Consider the following 21,288-nt stretch of genomic DNA (forward strand, 5'->3'; position numbering starts at 1 on the left):
GGTCGTTTCATTGATTTCATCTTTCGATTTGTGTACAACATGACAGGGAGGTTTGCGCAATACTTTGTTTCCCGCGAGGGGAGGGGGCGGGTGTTTTCCAGGTATGCCATACTGATTCGATTTTGCGCCCGCGTACCAATAAGCCTCCCCCTTCCCTCAATGAAATTCGCCTCCCCCCCCCCCCCAAATAAAAAAAAAGGAAGTCGAGAGAAGTTTTGTAATAAACGCCCCTATTCTACATAGTGCCTCAAATCTTATAAACGCACCCCACACCCATTTCACGATTGGGCTATGTCGCCGGCTTTCCCAGAGGTAGCCCCCGGGCTTACCAGATCTTAACAGGGAAAAGGACTTTGAATACAGCGGGACTCAATAGGCCTTATGCATGGTAACGTCATATGCTCAAAATTCACCACCAAGCCTCGTTTACGCGAATTATTTTCGACCTTCGGCCACCTTCATGCAGTTTTCACGTGGGTATTCTTTTTATCTTTGCTGCTTTGGGAATTTGTTCATGATAAAATTTGCAAGTTTTCCTTTCGAAAGCGAGGCTTGGTGGTGAAACTAGCCAGGCTGACGTAAACATGCATCAGGGCTATTTAATTTTTGCCCTGTGGGTAGGAAGGAACATCCATTTGTTAAAAACAAAAAAAGCTCAATATGAAATTACAAGACATGAAGGCAAATGGGAAAATTTCCGTCAATTGTTTGACGACTCCATTAATTTTTTTCAACAGTTTTATTTGGACAAAACATTTTACAATATCGTCACCATGAAACGACAAACAGCTTAACCTGACACTATAAAACATAAAAACACATTCAAAATAGGTTACACAGTCCGTTCAACTTTTACGGTTTCTGTTTTTGTTTTCTTTTGGTTTTATTTATTAGCTTTATGGACGTACATAAATTTTACACATTCATGATCACTTACATTCAACTCGGTGATCAATTTGTTGAAAATCAGGAGCCATAATCGGGGACGTACCCGATCTATTTTTATATATGGCTCCCGTTGAAAATACAAATTAAAAAATGCTGGCATATACAATCGCAGGAACAAGTCCCGTATTTGGCAAATCTTCGATGACACATACGTAAGTTTCGGAGTTTTATTAACCCAATTAAAAAACAATTTTGTCCTCAGAGCCCGCCTTCGGATCAGGTAACAAGAGGAACGAAGGCTCTGGAAACGAATTGTTTTAAGAAATAGCGCAAGCTGGCCCGGTGTCCTAGCCGATTTTGACCCCCGGGAGTCAATATTTGCTAGCGGATTTTGTCCCCCCTTCGCGAATTTTGATCCCCCGTCAAAAGTGATCATACTTCGCTATCGTACTCCTGGAGTACAACGGAGTTCGCGTTTTTCTAAGACTTTGTGTTACCGTTAGTTGCAACTGTTTTTGTTCATATTAAGGCGTAATTAAAAGTAAGAATTTAGAATTTGTTTCATATCGACGTTGATTAAGACTGAGAGAGTAAGCTTAAATAACAATTGTTGAGGGGGGGACAAAATCCGCTGTGACACAGGCTCTAGACTTGCTCCAAGTCGCTCGTTTGATTCGCAGGAGACCACTGGATACGGAAACGGAGGGCGCGCGCGGGCATAAAAATCAAAATGGCGGCGATCGTGGCGGAACGAGCGACCTCTTTCCGAGCCATTCATCGACGCACAGACAAATGAATTTCGCGCGGTCTCTCACGTGCGATTTCAAAGCGAGCTTAGGGACGGACCATTATTTTTTGGAGGGGGGGGGGGGATGAAAAATATTGAAAAAAATTGTTTGCAGGGCCTGGAAAGACAAAATAAATTGTTTGCAAACACGATATGTATAACAAAGATTAGTAAGAAATTCGAAAAAAAATGTTTGCAGAGGTGCATAAACTAAAAAAAAAAAGTTTGCAGAGGAAAATTTTTCATCCCCCCCCCCCCCTCCTCCAAGAAAATAATGGTCCGTCCCTTACTCAAGTAACTCTATCGTCACGAAACGAGCGACTTGGAGCAAGTCTAGCCCGGCTCATACACTCAATAAAATGGAAACTGCACGCTCTCTTGATGGCGGGCCAGTGTTTCTTGGAAGCAGCAAGGATATGTGTCTTGTGGTGCGGGATGTTGGTCCAAGACTTGGACCTGCTCTGGTGAGAAGTAAGGAAATGGCACAGGCTCACCAGCATTTGGTGGCTCTCTCCGCCAGCGGTACCGTCGCTTCTTAAACCAGTTCTGTAGATTTAGGAACACGAAATTCTACTTGAATAAAATGTTTGAAAGGATAATTAAATCGCGGCCTTGCAAAAAGAAAATTAACTGTTAAGGGATGAAGCGTTTGATGAAATTAATTGTATTTCCATCACGTCTGACTGAATTGCTTATTGACCTCAGTAAAACACCTCACATCCTTACAAGTTCCGTTTGTTCATTATTAATTCTTGTTCGAAAAATAGTTAATGCCCGGCAAAAAGGGCGAAGAGTTTGAAAAATGCGAAAGGGCATTAATGGAATTGTCTAATGCAGTCAGTTTTACTAGCTTTGTATGCAAATTTAATTTTTAAAACAGCATTCGATTCGGCCAGGCTTATCACCAAAGTTTGATTGCCAAGTCCGAGACTGTAAGCCAAGTGAGCCCGCACTGCTTGTGTAGGATATGGATTGCGGTGAAATGCATACTCCAGCTCAAGCTTCTGATGCAAAGATATCTTTGTTCGCACTGCAGCACGTTTTACTGGCCGGACATGTTTCAACTCGTTCTCGTCCTTCGCGGCAGTTTCTTTCGGGTCTTGAGTGTTGGCATTAGCTGATCCTGATAAGAAACAAAAGGAAGTTTATGTAAAGAAATGGCCGCTATGACTGATATTATTCAAAAATCGAAAATTAAAAATGTCATTGTAACAAAATTTCTCTTTACTTCTTCAGGGAAGGATTTAGCCATCGAACGTATAAGGGGGAGGGTTGGATGCCAACCCCCATCCCCGAGCTACTTAAAGGGTGGGCGCTTATTCGAGGGTGGGCGCCTAATGGAATAAATATAGTAACTTTGTGTTGCCGAAACTTTCGGTAGCTTTTCATTCATCCCTCGCGGAAATTTTCAGCAGGAATTATAGCAAGCTTGTTTTTTACAGTCCGAAAAGAAGCTGATTGGCTGCGAGAGAGCCAGAAGAGATTACGTCACAAGGAAGCCAATTTTGACGGTTTACGAGTCACGGAACTGGTTCAAACTTTGATGCAAATTTACTCGACACAGTTTTACTTGTAAATTTTTAGGTAGCCTAAGTGTAAATTTGGAATGTTTTTTTTTTGGTATTAATTCAGAGAAAACCGCTCAGATCAGATTGTAACTGTATCTATTCGTTATTTCCTGCACCCAAAAGGAAAGAATTGACAATAAATTGAGTGTGGATCAACTGTTCTTGGTCAAGATTTTGGTCTTCAAGGCCAGATGATGAAAAAAAAGGTTTAAGGAGCTATATTGAACTAAATAAAAATCATTCACTAAACAACTTGGTACAGGGATACGACAGCTACGATTCTTGAAAAGGAAACAACAGCTCGCAAATTTGGGTTACGAGACTTTGTTCTCAAAAAGTTTCTTCCATTTAAATATTCAGCGAAAAGATCTAAGTGCGTTAATTTACACGGATATCCTTTAAAAGATTCTAAACGATACAGGGAAACAGAACAAAGGGATTCCAACACTTTTTACTGAAACATTTCTCGTTGGGTGCTCCTGAAAATTGAATGGCGCAAAAATCAAAAATCATTTCTTGTATTACACATCCGTTGAGCAGACAAACTTGAGATTTAAAAGTTCTTGTCATTTTGGACCACTAGTGTTTCGGTGGCCAGTTTGTTCATACGCTCCCACGCCTTTGTTTCGTCAAAGTTATTATAAGTGACTGAATTGTGAAAAAATGAGCGCCGGCGAAGGTTCAGATCGCCGCACGCCGCGACAAAGCAGTGTTAGTGTAGCTACTAACTTACCGAGGTTTTGTGCTATGCTTTGCTCCAGTTCAACGTTAAACCTGGCCAGATTATCATGCCCTTCAGAGACACCTGGCTCGAGATCTAACATGGGCTCCTTCAGAAATGAATAGAATGAAGATTGAGGGCCGTCCATTTTTTCCCGTTGTGCTTAGGAGACAATAACGTCAGCGCCGACACACGAAAATGGTAACAATTGCCAATCAAAGTGTACTAAGTATGCAAACAACTAGCTTGGAACCAGTCTCTTCAAATCACGACTGACCAACGCGTGTGGAGCCTTGGGAAGAGTCATAAACTGCATGCAGAAGGTTCCACGGCGAGCGTTATCCAGGGCACTGCAGATCGAACTCCAAATGAAAAAAGTTCATTTTGTTTACAGGAAATCAAACTTCGATAAATCTACTTAACCAAGCTAGAAGATTTAAGTTCCCATAAAAAAAATTCCTCACAATACATGCTTAGGTGTATATCTAAAAACTTTCATGAAGAAGTGAACTTGTATTAGTTGTTATATAATAGCTGAGGTTCTCGGGGTATCTTTCTTACAGAAAAAAGTTATTAATTTTTTATCAGAAAAAGATAAATTCCGTATCTTGTATCGGTTATAAGTTAGCGCAAATTTTCAGTTCTTGTGCGCGCAAATAAAATACATGTGTGTTGCCATAACCTCGCTTCTCAGTCTGTATATAATATATATACCTTGGCAATTTCAAAAAAGAAATAAATCCTATCATTAGGCTCTGTTAAAGATCATAGCATGTCATTTCGCTCCCTCAGATGGTTCTCTCTACGCCGGCGTCTCGGGAAGTGAAACGATATGGCCAGGGTTCTTCAAACACGCTTTTAAGTGATAAAAAATAAAAGAAATAGCCATTTTCAAAACGTAAATTCCCTAAAATTAAAAGTCATGCGCTAGAAATATTTAAAAAGGGAAATGTTTTTGATCACACGTAAAACATTAGGCAATTGACCATTTGGCACGTTATTTGCACTCTAATGTGTAAAGCTTTATAATTCGTTCTTATGCACATATGCAGATGCGCCGCAAATATTCTTCATGCTATGACCTTTTTTAAGTACCAAATATTCACATGTTTCAAACATTTCTTCGTTTTGCTGAAAAAAGACGTATTGTGAAAAAGAATGTTTAAATCGCAGCTTCTCGTTAGCGTAATTCACGTCGAACGGATATTTTTACGTTGACATTCCTTGAACTTAGTAAAAGTCGCTATAATTAACCAATCGGGTGAAGGAATTGATGCGAAAAAATGCGACAAAATGTGCGAGAATTTTGTATAAAACCTCAGACTCCACTCTCGCATTGATAAGTGTTTCGTGGTCGTTAGTCAGCGAGAAGCCAAGGGAAATATTCTCGATGTCGTCCTCTCCGTTCAATGATGCAGTGTTGGACGAATTGTCCTGTCCGATCTGTTTAGAAGATTTCGAGGAACCCAAATGTCTTCCAAATTGTGCCCATAACGTTTGTAAAGGTTGCTTAGAGGACATCATCAAAGCACGACCGTCTAATAGAAGACACATCAATTGCCCAATTTGCCGAGGAAATGTTCCTATTCCGCGTGAAGGAATATCTGCAATACCAACCAACACTATGATCAAACGATTGCTAGAGAAAGCTTCTGTCCCACGAGCTGAGAAAGAAATTATGAAAGCTTTGGAGAGAAGCAAGGAAAAGATAGAAGCACTGCGAAAATCGGCGCAGAAGCCTGGTCAAAGCTTTGCTGCTGATGATGATGTTAAAGCGAAAGGAGAAGCCTTGAAGCGCATCATCAATGACAAGGCAAGCAAGATTACAAAGATGATAAAGTCGCAAGAGGAGATTATGATTGCAAAGGTAAACGATTACGTAAAAAAGTACGCAGACAAAGATCCTGTCAAGGAAATTAGTCATTTGCTTGAAAGGCTCGAGCTGTCCGTTAAACAGGCAGAAGAAGTTCTTCGACAGCCAAACAACTCTAAGAAAGTGCAATCAAAAGCGGCTATTGTAAAGATGTTGGAAGCAAGCTGTCATTTTGACGTGATGCCCTCCAAAGGTTCACACGCTTTTGACTTGGATTTCTTTCCAAACGAAGACCTCGAGCAGCGGCTGAAGGCGGAATGGTTCGGAAAGTTGGCAAAAGAAAGCGAAGAAAGTTTAGCGACAAAGCATCTGGCAAAGGTAACTGTGGTGAAAACCATCACCGCTGACGATATTGGTGAAACATCTTTCAATCCTTACACGATCGCGTTGTCAGCTCAGAAGGGAGAAATGGCTGTTTTAGACGACGAGTCCAACCGAGTCCACATTTTAACACAAAGCGGCAACTATCTTCGATCATTTGGCGTGAAATTTGGCGATCTGTACGACGTTGCCTTCCAGCATGATAAATATCTTGACGGTGTTATTGTCGTGAATCGCTCACACAACCGTCTTTTGGCTTACCACCGGGAAAGTGGAAGGTTTTCTCCGATGTTCTATTCAAGCATGTATGAGAGCGTCTTCAGTTCGCAGTTTTCAAAAGGGAACTTTTCAAGTGTTTCCACCACGCCTGACGGCCAACAAATTATTGTTACTTCTGAGGCGCTGGATGAGAGTTGTGTTGCAGTCATCAATGTTCAGCCGACCAGCCAACAAAAGAACAATTTTGTTTTTGGAAAAGGATACCTCCTTTGCCCCAGAAAAGCGCTTTACTACAACAAAGAGTTCTTTGTTTGCGATCGGGATGATGGAGTTGTCAAAGTGTTTGACGCAAAAGGCGCTTGTCAGCGTGAAATTGGCGAGGATCTAGAATGCCCTCGAGGAATAGCTATTGACGGAAGCACGGCAAATATCTTGGTCGCAGACCCAGGCACTGACAGCGTTCAAGCTTTCAATACCAGCAATGGCGCATTTGTTGGAAAGATAGTTCTGGATGAGGCGCCTGTTAGCATCGGAATAAACACTGACGGACATGCAGTGGTTTGCTATCACGATACTGAGCCTTGTTTAAAAATCCTGTCTTACAGGCTTTGATTTAAACGAGTGCTAAACACAGACTGTAGAAGAACTCCATTTATAAGATTACTCGCGAAAACATTTGTACTAGATGGATATCTTATATATACGCCGGTGTATAATTCCGTCAACTTTTTGTTGTTGTTTTCAATTTTGCGTGTTTCTCGAGTGTTTCGGGTGTTGTAAATTTGTCATAGAGTGTTATTCTAAGATAAAACGAAAACAAGAAGGAGATCAAGATGTTTTTGTGCACATAAAACTAGCAATTTTGATATTTTGGGTTGTTTGCCCGTATTTTCTGGGTGAGTTGTTCCCATTAATGTGTATCACATAGTTTTCTTAAATTCTTGCGATTTGAGATTTAAAGTTTGCGACATTGCAAGTTTGGGGTTTGTTTATCATTTCAGTGACTGCTTCATTCGCACCTCCTCGGCTCTTTTGCACGGAGGCAACCAAATAACTAAAGAGACTATTAGTGTCATTAGTTGATTAAAATAAATTGCCACTGTTTACTTAGTAAACAAGTCATTTGTAGTTGGAAGATATAACTTTCCGTAAACTATTCGGTCGATAGATGGCTTGATCAGCGACCAGACTGATTTTACCCGGGCTACTTCATCTTCAACTTTATTACTTCCATCACTTACATAAATAATTCATAAATATATTTTTTAAAAAATCAATAAGTGATGAAGAGCATTCCCCTTTTTTCTTAGTCCGTCAAGTGTGAAGCAAAAAATCGAGCTTTCTTTCGGACTTAGAAAAACGAAGGAACCGCTTGTAGTAATACGCCCCCCCCCCCCCCCGGATAATAGGTATTTATTCTTTGTGCATGTGACATCGCGTGACTCGGATCGACACGCGCGCATTGGTGTAATCTTCATGAAGCATACTTGAGGTACTTTTCAAAATATCAGCGGCAGTATCAAAATGGCGGTTTACTGAAGGTGAACGTGAATGTGGCGAAGGTGAAACTAAAACAGTTTCATGGTTGTTACCGTGTTCAAAACGATTTACTCTCTACGATTTCTGTTAGGGAGAATCAGTTTAAAGCAATCACCGTTCATTTCGCGTCACATCTTTCAGCCATTTCGTGGGAATATGTCTAACGTTGCGGTTGAAAAACTGGACTCGCCCGAATTCAAAAGTGTTCTTACTCAAGAACTGTTTACTGTTGCAGCACCATTCCAAGAGCACGGATTTGACATAAGAATAGTCGGCGGTGCGGTGCGTGATATTCTTTTGGGTATACAACCAAAAGATGTAGACCTCAGTACAAATGCTACGCCGCCGGAAATGATTGAGTTGTTCCAAAAGCACAAGATCCATTACATAGAAACAGGCTTACAACACGGTACCGTCACGGCACACGTCAACAAACGAGATTTCGAAGTGACAACTTTGCGAATTGACACTGAAACTGACGGCAGACATGCAAAAGTGGAATTTACTCATGATTGGAAGCTAGATGCAGAAAGGCGAGATCTTACATTTAACGCCATGAGTGTGGGGCTGGACGGGAGTTTGTACGATTATTTTGGTGGACGAAAAGATTTATTCGAACGTCGCGTGAGATTTGTGGGTGATGCAAGGTTGCGGATAAAAGAGGATTACTTACGAATTCTGAGATATTTTCGTTTCTACGGGAGAATAGCTTTGGAAGCAGACAATCACGACCAAACAACTTTGAATGTCATTCAAGAATGCTCTGATGGATTGAGAAATATTTCTGTGGAACGTATTTGGATGGAAGTCTCAAAAATCTTGACTGGGAATCACACATCTGATCTTTTACGCCGAATGTATGAGCTGAATGTTTCTCAGTCCATTGGTGAGTGATGGATAAAAATTTCAAGTCATGAATATCAGTGAGTTCATATATGAACTGTTGAGTCTATACCAAAGAAAATTGTTCATCTCTTTAATTTGAAGGGAACCATTTACATGAAGGAGGCACAGATTGAGCAGTCTGAGTCCAGGCTCAACCTGCTCTCGGTCACTTGTCTTATGTCCTTGGGCAAGACACAGTCACACTTAACTCTCACAGTGCCTCTCTCCACCCAGGTGTATGAATGGGTACCGGCAAATTTATGCTGGGGGTAACCCTGCAATAGTATGGCATCCTATCTGAGAGGGGGGAGAGGAAATTCTCCTAGTCACTAAAGCTGTGTTCACACTAGGCCGAAACATGATTAGTCTGATCACGAATGAAACATGTTTCGTTGTGAATTATCAGCGATGGGTAGAAAGCAGAATATTTGGCAGAACATAGCCACAAAAGTTTACAACGGCAGATACAAGCGCACAGCATTGCAATGCAAAAACAAACTTCATAAAAAATTCTTCTTTTACTGAAGATACCGCAAACACTGACAATACTGTCTCCTTGAAAACCCTGCTCCATCGAAGGGCTTGAAAATAAACAGAAAGACAAAGATTTAATGGAAAGTTTATTGTAATTTTGAGCGACATGTATATTTTTTGGTTAAAGTGTACAAGATTTATGCATGAACTGTAAAACTGCATAAATTACTCACCAGGCATGAAATGTGTTTGAAACTGACACCTAATGTGAACAATGCAATAACAAGCATGTTTAGGTGAAACATGTTTTCTTGAAACATGTTTATTGCGAACATGTTTCCGGTTAAATGTGAACACAGCTTTATAATACTACAGAAACTGGGATAAACTCCTGCTGTATGGGACACTGGCATGATGCAGTTACCCTTTTTTATTCTAGATGATAAACCCTCTCAATATCTTTAAGATATTCTGCTTATTTAATTTCAGGCCTTCCTGATTATTCTGAAGAAAGCATGCAGGAGTTGACCAGAGCATGGAATGAACACAAAATCCATCCACTCCAACCTGAAACTCTGTTGTGTACTCTTGTCAAGACTGCAGAGCAAGCTGAAGACCTAGCTAAACGATGGAAGCTTTCCAATGCTGAAAAAGCCTTGGGAAAATTTACAACGGAGCACAGACAGCCCAAATCCCATGAGCATGCTCTGAAGCCATATCAGGACATGATAGTCTCAGCACCTAATACACAGACAAAGAATCTTGTAAAAAGCCATGTAGCAGAACTCTTGCATTACCAAGGAAGACATGATCATGCGCAGGAAATTAAAGCATGGCACATTCCAGAGTTTCCCATCAATGGAGGACACTTGAAAAAGCTAGGAGTCAAGCCAGGACCAGAGTTTGGAAAAATGCTTGGAAAACTCAAAGAAGTTTGGAAGGATAGTTATTTTACTGCCAGTGTAGCTGACTTGTTAGATAAAGCTAAACTTTTCAAAGATAGTTAGGACTGTTGTTTACTGGTAGCCTTTAAGTTGTTCTGGCATAGCATCCACTGGTGAAGTCAAAATAACCAAGGCGAACATTCAAACTTTCTTTCCACTTTTCCGCATAGAATTCAACAGATAATTAAATATTTGAACTTACTAGTGACTTGTTTAAGTGAAAGTCATGTGTGTGAATCCCATAGACAAATTTGCCCAGGGGGGTACTGCGACTTGTAATTGACGGGGATGATTGAATGAAGGCAAAACTCAGGACCCAAAAAAATCCCTAAGTCTTCCGACATTACCCCAAAAAATCCCTGGACCAAAAATAACCCCCCAAAAAATCCCTTGTCAAATTACCCCTAAATTGCCAGGAGGGGCAATAATGCTTGAGTTTGATGATTCATCTTACCATAAATACGCCAAGGCCGTGCCAAGGCACTTTAGTTTGCTTTTAATACCCAAAAATCCCCTATTTGAATCAAGTCACCCAAAAAAATACTTGCCAAATCTTCCAACCCAAAAAAATCTTGGAATTGAAAATTTCAAACCCAAAAAATCCTTTGATCATTCCCGTCATTTACAAGCCGGAGTACCCCCCCTGGGCCAGTTTGTAGCTGTTGATTTCTATAAAGTTCCTTTGATTGCAAACTTTTTCCCGTTATAAAAATTGGATTTGATAAGCTCCTGATTTAATGTCCTTTGACCTGATTTTGCCATGCTGTAATTTGCAGTCCTTTGCCAAAAATGTCAATTTGTTATTGCCTATATGAATTTTCTGCTTTACTTGCACAAGTGTTTGACTCATCTTTCTATTTTTGAATTTCATGATAGAAGTCATACAACTTAGATAAAAGAGCACTGGTGGGGATTTTTCTGCTTATGTAATTAGCAGTGTATGCATATTTTGGTCAGAATTTTTTTGCTGCATTTTATAGGACTTTCAGCCTGTGCCCTTTCAGAAGCCAGTGTAGCTTAATTTTTTTCCCCAATAAATGGATTTTAATTTTTTTTGTAGTTGTCAATACAGATGGGAGGGTGAAAATTTTGTTGGCATCATTCTGTGAGAAGTTGGAAAGTAGTGTTAAAATTTCCATTTTTTTTGTTTTCTGAATGGCTTCTATTTATTGCTATAACTTATTTGTGACTGTTACAGAAAAATATATCCATACCCCTCCCACAGAAGGTTTTCCCACCGCTATATAAATTTCAGTGTGGCTTCACACTTTTCTGTTAACAAAATTGGCTTTTAATTCCCACCCCCTTCCCCTTTGGAATTTCTAACAACCTTCCTTGGGGCATTTATGGACATTTCCTGGAACTGCCTTATTTATAAATTAACAAGAACATTGAGAAGCTTGAGAAGCTTAAAATCGGGCGCTTTGCCTTGAAAGGCAGGGTTCAGTACAGCAGAAACCACGAAGCAGTCACTTAAGTAGCACTCAGTCCGACTGTGTTTGTGTAAGTCACAGGGCTTGCATGAGCTGTATTAGTGTGCATAATATAATATCTAGAACGTTGTCGAGATTGCATTATTACTTAATGACATGATGGTTTCAATTTATAAATGTATCTCACACAATACAAATAAAAGATTGAAGTAGACGACTAGACAATGTAAAGTTTGACTTAGCAAAGTGCAGTGTATTGGTAATACTGTAAGGTGCGGTTTCACCTGACGGTCGTGTGCTTTTCGGTATTTTCCAGGCATTGCACTTTGATGGGACAGTACTACAACTGTTTACCGGGGAACTACTATTGTCAAGAAAATGATCACAACTTGTTGATGAATGATTGAACATTTGTTTCATACCATTACTGTAATAGCAATTGATGAAGGCTTTTAGTACTGAACCAAAGTATAAGGACTGGGAAATACTGAAACCCATTATCAGCCACCTTAAACGGAAATATCTTGTTGGTGTTTCAAGGAATACAAGGAAACTTCACTCATCCCATGTATCTATGTATTGCGGTATTTTGTAATTTTTTGAGTGATTTTTGGGGATGTTTGGCAGGTGATAGTTTTTTTTAAAAGAATTAGTAAAATTTAGACAACTAAGAAATATTGAAAATTTAATGTGAATTTAACATTGGAATTTGAAGTTAGAAATTGGCAGACGGACACCAAACAGTCCCGTGACATCCTGGAGTGTTTTTGCATGGGGGTCAACTGTGTGATGATGTTTCCATTTTTTTCTTCAATCCCCACTGATAAAGAACTGTTGTTGGTGTTATGTTGGTGTTATCACATGTCAAGCCTTTAACAAGGTATGAAAGAACACAAGGATTTAAATTATTCTGGTGCTCAATTTTTGCGTAACTAAAATTAATGTTACTCAAATTCCTGATGGATTCTGTCTTAAACTGTTACGAGCTTAGTATTTCCAAATTATTGCATGTCAATGTAAGGCAAGACAAGACATGCCTTGGTTCTTATGTAATTCTCTTAAAAACACATAAGATATTGACTATAATTTTGTCTGTGCTATGGCAATTCACAGTGGGGTGGTCTTGATGTGTCTTTAACTTGTCGACTGGACTGGACTAGTAAAACGCGGACTTGTAAAACGCCTCTAGACACTTCGAATTCCTTGGCCACAATCATCTTACGGCTCTCTTCAATACATAATGTCTCAAAAAAACAGTAACCTCAGAAAGAAGTCAGAAGCAAATAAGGTCGAAAGACCGAATTTGAACATATAACGGCAAATGTTCTAATGTCACGAACGTAGGAGTCGTGTAGGCCCGTCACCTTTATTTACCACATACTGCCCCCAAATTAAAACAGTACCCTCAGAAAGAAGTCAGAAGCAAATAAGGTCGAAAGACCGAATTTAAACATTTAACAGCAAATATTCTAATGTCACGAACGTAGTCCTGAGTCGTGTAGGCCCGTCACCTTTATTTACGATTGACTGTTGATTTCTGGACGGGCCCCGTTCTACCTCGTGCGAGCAATACAAACGACTGCACTCAACAGACGTCAAGTAGTGGAAAGAAAGAAACATATGCACACAACTCATAGCATCAATCCCGTTGTTTTAGTAGGGGTTTGCAGAACGAACATGTGCTATACTGCAAAAACATCTCCACGCTAAAACAGACCATAGAGTGCTCAAAAAAGCTAGAAATATGCCGTCGAAGAAACACACAAGAGCTTCAAACACAAATTGTTTCGCTCGCTAAACCGTTTAGTTTCCGTTTAGTGTCCGCGTTCTACAAGTCCGTGCTTAACAAGCCCTCGTTTTACAAGTCCGCGTTTTACAAGTCCGCGTTTTACTAGTCCTCGTTTTACAAGTCCGCGTTTTACTAGTCCGCGTTTTACTAGTCCGCCTTTTACAAGTCCGCGTTTTACTAGTCCGCGTTATACTAGTCCGCGTTTTACAAGTCTGCGTTTTACTAGTCCGCGTTTTACTAGTCCAGTCCAGTCCTCGAAATACAGTATGCCAAAACTCCCCGCCCTCTAAAGATAAGTCCTTGACGGTTCTTGTCGTTTTTCGGTGCCTATTCATCTTCGGCATCTTTCTCATCCACCTCTCGTTCTGTCCTGTGTCTGTCATCACACGAAAGAAAAGCTGATTCTCAAAAAATCTGCCACAAAAGGAAATTGACAAAAACAATATGAAAACCATATATCGAAAGTTTCTTATTCTAAAATTTTATCATACGTCTTAATTCAGAGCTACAAAGAAGTTCCTCCTTTTGAGTTATTGATACTGTTCTTACAGTACCTCTTTCCACTAGCGAAATTTTACAAAATTCCTTCGCGGCGAAAAGGTAGCGCGAATCCAGAACAGACTCCAATCGAGCGTGGGTTAATTCTAGATTACTATTAATTAACTATTACAACATTCATTTTTAAAATAGTTTCCCAAGCCGACTAAGCTAACTAAACGTCGAGTGTATCTTTCAGTAAACAAAACATGCCGTTATGACGCCGGAAATCCAGCTCACGCATACTATACCCCGTGACTCACGCAAACCTCCGACTTACGTGCTACTACAGTCATTCCTTTCTAAACATTTTTTTTTTTACCACCACCGTACCTTTCTACCCAAAAAACTCATGAAACCGCCCGGTTTTAACCTGTTTTAACCTTTCAAAAATTAGAGCGTTCGAAACTAAATAAGATCCGTAATCACAAACAACATACAGCCGTTTACCAGCACTCTTTAAAACTCCTGAAACCCTTCAAAATCAGGCAAAATAAATCTTTGAAATAACCTTTATCAATGTTTCTTATTTTTTGTTCAGTTCTATAAAATGCCTTTCATACACTACTGTCAAACAAAAATTTTAATTTCCTCAAAGTTTCAAGACAAAAGAATAACAAATATTTCGTGCACAATGTAATTTGATTAAGCCAATATTATCACGTCTAAAAATACTTCAAGCAATTCAGTGAAAACCCGTTTTTTTTTCGTATCAACGAAAACCACTTTCGAATAATCAATACATGAAAATAACAATAAGATCAAAAGGAAGAAAGGAACCTTTCTAATTATTTGAAGACTTTCAAAGCCGTGATATTATGCATCCAATCCGCGATAAAATTTAATTACAACAAAATCCAAAAGTTCTCATTTTGAATTCCATTTTTTTCAGTTGATACCTTTATCCAACTTGTGAAAAATTCCATTCAAGTTCCTATTAATACTGTACATTCCCAATGTTTTGCTCAGGTCTTCAGAAGCGTCTTACTAACCAAATCTAAAATAATTCCAAAACATGCTGTACAAACATTCTACTCTTTGTGACAAACGACTTGACGACCAATTGTTCGAAATGAAAATCGACACAGTTCTTCCTAAATAAAAAAAAAGTTTTACGGCGGAGTCAGGCTCAAAAAATATACCGCAAGATCACACCCCCATTCATAGTCAGAAACCAGCAAACCATCTAGTTTGCTAAAAAAAAACACTGCGTGACATCAATGACGTTACCTTTTTCATTTACAAAAATAACTTTAACTTGTCAAAGTAAGTGCAATTTCACAATGGTGAATATATCGGCCCAGTTCTCGGCCGGGTCCAGTTCTCGGCCACTTTGTGTTTAACGCGTTTTTTCACACTCCAGTTGAATCAAAAAGAAAAGGTATTTCCTTCAAACGATAGACTGATTCATGTGCTTTAAGTATCTTGAGTTTGATCGTTCAATTCGATATAGAAAGCTCACACGTCGAGTTTACGCGGAGGTAGTTGTTTGTTTACGGCTCCAAATTCATGGATGTAGTTAAATTCGTATTTTATCCAAAAGCCCCCACCATACGAGCTAATTTTTGGCATGTGAAACGTAGAATAATTCAGCTTTCTGCTTTAGTTAACTTTTCGTTGAACCGTTGTATTTTTTGGTCTTAATTTACTTCGAAATTTTTTCTTGCGACGTTTGCGTATTTGCCAGTTCTCGGCCACCCTGCTCGCTATCACAGCTTAGCGCTTGGTTTTTAATATAATTTCATCTGCTGCTGCCAGAATGAAAGAAATAAATGTTTTAAAAATAAAGTTCAATCTTATCTCTAAGTTTTGAGCTGACTCTTGTCTTGTCTATTATTTCTACAACACCTAAATATTTCAAGACCTTTTCACTGCAAAACAAGACGCTAGCAGAGCGTTCACTCCGGCCCTGGAAGTGACATAGGGGTGGAGGATTAGGGAGGGGATTGGGTACGTATCGGAACTCCCGGGTATAAGAGGCTAAAATAAAACATAAAATACAATAGCAAAGATATCGTTGACGTCACCTATCGTTATTAATGTGCTTTTGTGTAAACTTGTTGGACATTTATCGAACATTTAAATAACAGAGACAATGATTGTAAACAAATATCTTCCCTATAAAGAATAAAGAAAAGCTGCCTAGATAAAACTAGGAATATAGACGTTGTTTTACAGTGTGAAGACTTAAATGCAAACAAATAAACAAAATGACCAGTAAACTTAGACAATACTGTGGAACCCCGATATATAAATGATGTACCAAGGGACTGGCGAAACCATATCGTTATATCGGGGAATCGTTAAACGTCTTAAACCGGGATTTCGTTCCGCTGGAGTAAGGACTCGCTAATGAAGACTTGTCAAAATATAAAACCATCTCAATGTGGTACTTCTTGGTGCAGAAAAGCGTTTTTCGGGAGTTATTTACGAATCACGGAAGCGTTGCGTGACCACCAAATAGCGGCTGCGAAGGAGACTGGAATATTGTTTACACAACTCTGAAACTACATGGTTCCTTCCAAAAACTGAATTGGTAATACTTTCTACGCTCTTCATTTACTTAACTATTAATCAAACTACTTGTTTGCATTTTTCTGGAGTACTGGAGTAATTTTTTAAATCTTTTATAAAACACAAAACTAAAAGTCTGGTCGCCGTTGAAAGATGATCAGATAACACCGCGTCTGTCTCGAAACAGATCGATGTCTAGATCTTCAAAACCTAAAATATCGAACTAAAGATGGACAAATGAAAGAAACTTGAAAGAAACGTTATTTCAGATTAATTTTCATAGAAGGTGAAGCAAAGAAATGTATTCAAAAGGTCTCAAAAGCGTCAATTTTAAAACTCGTGAAACAACCCTTGCACGCTTAATTAAATTTATTCACGCAAAAGCATTTCTTGTACTGCAGCGGACGGCTTTTGCATTATAATTTTTTACTTGACTTCTTTTACTGATCCTTGTAAAAATGTCATCTAAAATTCAAAGCAATAATATACATAACATTTGCTTTCTGAAGTCTCGAGAAGCCGCAGAAAGTCCTTGATCAAGTCCATGATTTGTATTCAAAACACACTGATATAAAGTACGTCGCGACACAGTCTTCGCGGCCACGAAAGAAAGATGGATTTCTTAACACTACCAAGGTTTTAGCAATCTGTACTTTCCCCAGAGAGGGAAGTTTACGTGTTTAGCATAACAAACAAGACCTTGAAAGTTTGTAATCCGTTCCGTGGCACAAAAGACTCCGCATCAATGACTTCACTTCAATGGCGACTTTTCCCTGTCGAGGTCAAGCAGATGGTACGCAAAGCACAATGGGATTACGTCACTCGATTGCGCAATTTTGCAGATTTGTGACTACAAAGAAATCAAACCCATTTTACTACTCCTGGCCTCCAGCCGGAGTAATAAACCATCTAAATGCACGGGTCACACAATGCGGTTTTGCCAGAACCTGCACATAGGCAACTAGGCGCGTTAAAATCCTTCTTTTCTAAAGTAAAACAAAGCATCATAAAAATAATTTGGGATCGATATAGTATAAATAGGTTTACAGAGTGATTTTATGACTGTGAAAATTAATTGAGCATTTTTTTACAGATAATTACGCACAAGCTTTTTAGTGGCTGAGAACTGGGCCAAGGTGGCCGAGAACTGGGCCCACAAATGGAGCTTTTATTTTTATTATTGCTCGGGCAAATTAATTTTTGACCGGTCGATAGCTTTACACCAAAAAGCTGAATAATGTAGCTAGCTCTGGGAGAAATTTCAAGTTCCTGCGGTTCTTCTGAGGTAAGAAATACAAGTTTACGTCAAAAGTGGCCGAGAACTGGGCCAAGGTGGCCGAGAACTGGGCCCACAAATGGAGCTTTTATTTTTATTATTGCTCGGGCAAATTAATTTTTGACCGGTCGATAGCTTTACACCAAAAAGCTGAATAATGTAGCTAGCTCTGGGAGAAATTTCAAGTTCCTGCGGTTCTTCTGAGGTAAGAAATACAAGTTTACGTCAAAAGTGGCCGAGAACTGGGCCAAGGTGGCCGAGAACTGGGCCCACAAATGGAGCTTTTATTTTTATTATTGCTCGGGCAAATTAATTTTTGACCGGTCGATAGCTTTACACCAAAAAGCTGTATAATGTAGCTAGCTCTGCGAGAAATTTCAAGTTCCTGCGGTTCTTCTGAGGTAAGAAATACAAGTTTACGTCAAAAGTGGCCGAGAACTGGGCCAAGGTGGCCGAGAACTGGGCCCACAAATGGAGCTTTTATTTTTATTATTGCTCGGGCAAATTAATTTTTGACCGGTCGATAGCTTTACACCAAAAAGCTGAATAATGTAGCTAGCTCTGCGAGAAATTTCAAGTTCCTGCGGTTCTTCTGAGGTAAGAAATACAAGTTTACGTCAAAAGTGGCCGAGAACTGGGCCCCATACTGTACTTTGCACCGTAAGCTTTTTTCTCTGTCCTTCCGCCGAAGCAAAAAAACACAACCTGATTACACATTAACCCAAAAGTCGACCAAGTGTGCCTGCAACGATTTCCTGTCAAAACTAAAATGAAAACCATTGCGGTATGCGTCACCCGTAGCGGTTTTGTAGCAACCCCGAGCTATCCCCGTCTTTTTGGCCGCGCCAGGAGACTACGCTCTAGGACGACCAAAGGGTAAACCTTAAATCGGCCACGCCCGATTAAAAAGCTGTATCCTGTTTAGGCTTGTTAATAAATTATTATTTTTCTGCCTGATGACGCTGCTCATAAAAACGCCTCTTAAGCTTCCTGGTTTCTGCTTAGACAGATATTTTCCTCAATGCAGCTCCTATATATCCAAGCTTACTTGAAATGGCCATGACATCTCTGTGATCACGTGATTAGATTTTACTCCCCACGACGTCACACAAACAGATTTTAGGCGCGGTTGCTCAGTGTCATAGGGTGTTGAACTCGCAGAGGAAGGAAAGGTGCTTGTAGATCGGTGTATATTCTTGAAGATTTAGACGAATTTAGGCGGCAAAAAGATTGCCAAGATGTCGAATGCTAAGGAGAAGCAATTGGGCTTGCATAAAGTTATTATGGTGGGAAGTGGTGGGGTTGGAAAATCAGCCTTGACTTTACAGTTCATGTATGACGAGGTGGGTATGAAACACCACTTAGAGAAAACCGTTTTTACTCAAACTCGGCTTTGGTAGTTCAGCTTAATACGGTTAGCATAAAATGCTAGGTTGTAACAAGAAATAGTGATCCTGTAAAAATTTTAAATTATCAGCGTTTTTAGAGAGTTGTGCTGGTTGCTATCACATATATGCCATGTTTGTTGATAAACTTACTGAAGTGTTTGATTTTGTCGTTGTTGATTCCAGTTTGTAGAAGACTATGAGCCCACAAAAGCAGATAGTTATCGAAAGAAGGTTGTTCTAGACGGTGAAGAGTGCCAGATTGATATTTTGGACACGGCTGGGCAAGAAGATTACGCAGCGATACGCGACAATTATTTCCGAAGCGGCGAGGGATTTCTTTGTGTGTTCTCGATCACTGAACCGGAGTCATTTGAAGCCACATCGGAATTTAGAGAGCAGATCCTGCGAGTGAAAGGAGACGATGAAAATATTCCTTTCTTACTGGTTGGAAACAAGGCTGATTTAGAAGACAAACGTCAAGTTACAGCGGACGAAGCTCAAGCAAAAGCAAAGGAATGGAACGTAGATTGTGTCGAAACGTCAGCGAAAACCAAAGCGAACGTTGACAAAGTCTTCTTTGATCTGATGAGGGAAATAAAATTGCGGAAAGAAGATGGTTTAAAACCGGTAAAGCAAAAAACTGGAAAGAAGAAAAAGAAGTGTGTAATTTTGTAGATTTGTGTCTGAGTGACGTGAATTTGTGTCTCTACATGTATGATTTAAAATGTTGCGGAAATGTTTTTGGACTATGCTTAAGTGATTTACCATTTTAAGCTAGCCAGGTTTAAGCTTATGTACAAATTTCAAGCATGTTCAAAGAGATATTTTTAGTTTTCTGTAGTAAATTGAAAACATTAAACCATGTAAATTTAATTAGATTTATTTGGAAAATATTTTTCCTTGAATTCCCAAGAGTGATCTCTTGTTTTGATCTATCATCATGTTCTCATAACTAACCTCAGTGAAATGAATGTGAATCACAGAGGAGAATTTACATAATGGGCTTGGGAGTTAAAGGATTACTCCTGGTGTATTGAAAGTGTTTATAAATAACAGTGACATTGTAAATATTAATCAGTGAACTTGAATTTCAAAGGTTTATTGTCCAAGGCCTTTCATTTACTCATAGAATCTGCTATGGGTGCAAATAGTTAAATGCGACATTTTAGTTTTTTTAACCTCAGTGAGTTTGAGCACTTTATTTCAGTTAACATCTTGTTGAAATAAACCAATAATGTTATTATCACAAAGTGGTGGGTTACTTGTTTCTTTGAAGTTACAAGTCTAGTCTTTCCTCAGAGGGGGGAGGGGGGGGGGTTAGGGCAGCATCATGCATGCTTGAAATCTGCTGAGCTCTCCATTGTTACATTTTGTCATTGTTTGATGAATAAGTCAGGCCTGTTTTCACAAAATTTGCATGCCCCACACTTTTCTTTTGTGCCAAACGTTGTTCAAAATACAGTAGAACCCTTTAGGGGAAATGAAAGTGGCCACTTATTACTTTGTGATTGGGGCTCATCAGAATTAGTGTAAGGCCTTTTAGAAGCATCACGTTATTTCATTGCAAAATAGCTTGGAAAGGAATCAAGGAATCACATGAAGATGACAATAAACTTGTGTTTTTGATTTTTATCATTTGTCACCTTCTCTTTTAGACTCGTCAGGAAAGAGCTTGTTAAAAACAAAGCCAAACTTTGTATACAGTAGAACCCTGGTAACTCGAACTCTGAATTAAAACGAAAACCAGTTCGAGTTAAAGGGGTTTCGAGTTACCAGGGTCGATAATTTTGAATATTTAATTTGCCAAGTTAATAATTGATAGTTTACTGATTTTTCAGCACTTCAGTATACAGTACAGTGCAAATTAAACTTACGGTATCTCGTCAGAAACTCTAACACTATCATAAATTCTTATAAGAGGGAAAAATTGTTGTCAAATATGTGATCTGTTCAACTTCATTACTCTAATAAATGGGCATCCATGATGAGTTGCAAATTATACCGTAAAATTCCGGTTATAAGCCCTGGGCTTATACAACTTCATAAGGGTTTTTGGGTAGGGCTTGTAAGCAGATTAAAAAAAAATGTACCGAAATGTGCCACAGGTGTGTTGATCGAAATACGGTACATTT

General features: G+C 39.3%; 3 protein-coding genes across 3 annotated transcripts; all 3 read left to right on the top strand.

The window, feature by feature from the left end:
• Positions 1-5,288: 5,288 nt before the first annotated feature.
• Positions 5,289-6,989, top strand: LOC144659389 (uncharacterized). Its single transcript, XM_078519797.1, has one exon. It carries the CDS (start codon positions 5,355-5,357, stop codon positions 6,987-6,989), a length of 1,635 nt encoding a protein of 544 aa, XP_078375923.1. The 5' UTR covers positions 5,289-5,354.
• An 896-nt stretch (positions 6,990-7,885) lies between these two features.
• LOC144660011 (CCA tRNA nucleotidyltransferase 1, mitochondrial-like) lies at positions 7,886-12,717 on the top strand. Its single transcript, XM_078520553.1, has 2 exons — positions 7,886-8,802; positions 9,765-12,717. The coding sequence occupies exons 1-2, from the start codon at positions 7,959-7,961 to the stop codon at positions 10,280-10,282; spliced, it is 1,362 nt and encodes a 453-aa protein (XP_078376679.1). The 5' UTR covers positions 7,886-7,958; the 3' UTR covers positions 10,283-12,717.
• A 6,178-nt stretch (positions 12,718-18,895) lies between these two features.
• Positions 18,896-20,788, top strand: LOC144659588 (ras-related protein Ral-A-like). Its single transcript, XM_078520056.1, has 2 exons — positions 18,896-19,111; positions 19,340-20,788. The coding sequence occupies exons 1-2, from the start codon at positions 19,007-19,009 to the stop codon at positions 19,829-19,831; spliced, it is 597 nt and encodes a 198-aa protein (XP_078376182.1). The 5' UTR covers positions 18,896-19,006; the 3' UTR covers positions 19,832-20,788.
• Positions 20,789-21,288: the final 500 nt, after the last annotated feature.

The sequence above is a fragment of the Oculina patagonica genome, chromosome 7, assembly GCF_052425735.1.
Source record: "Oculina patagonica isolate OP01 chromosome 7, crgOcupat, whole genome shotgun sequence".
NCBI lineage: Eukaryota > Metazoa > Cnidaria > Anthozoa > Scleractinia > Oculinidae > Oculina > Oculina patagonica.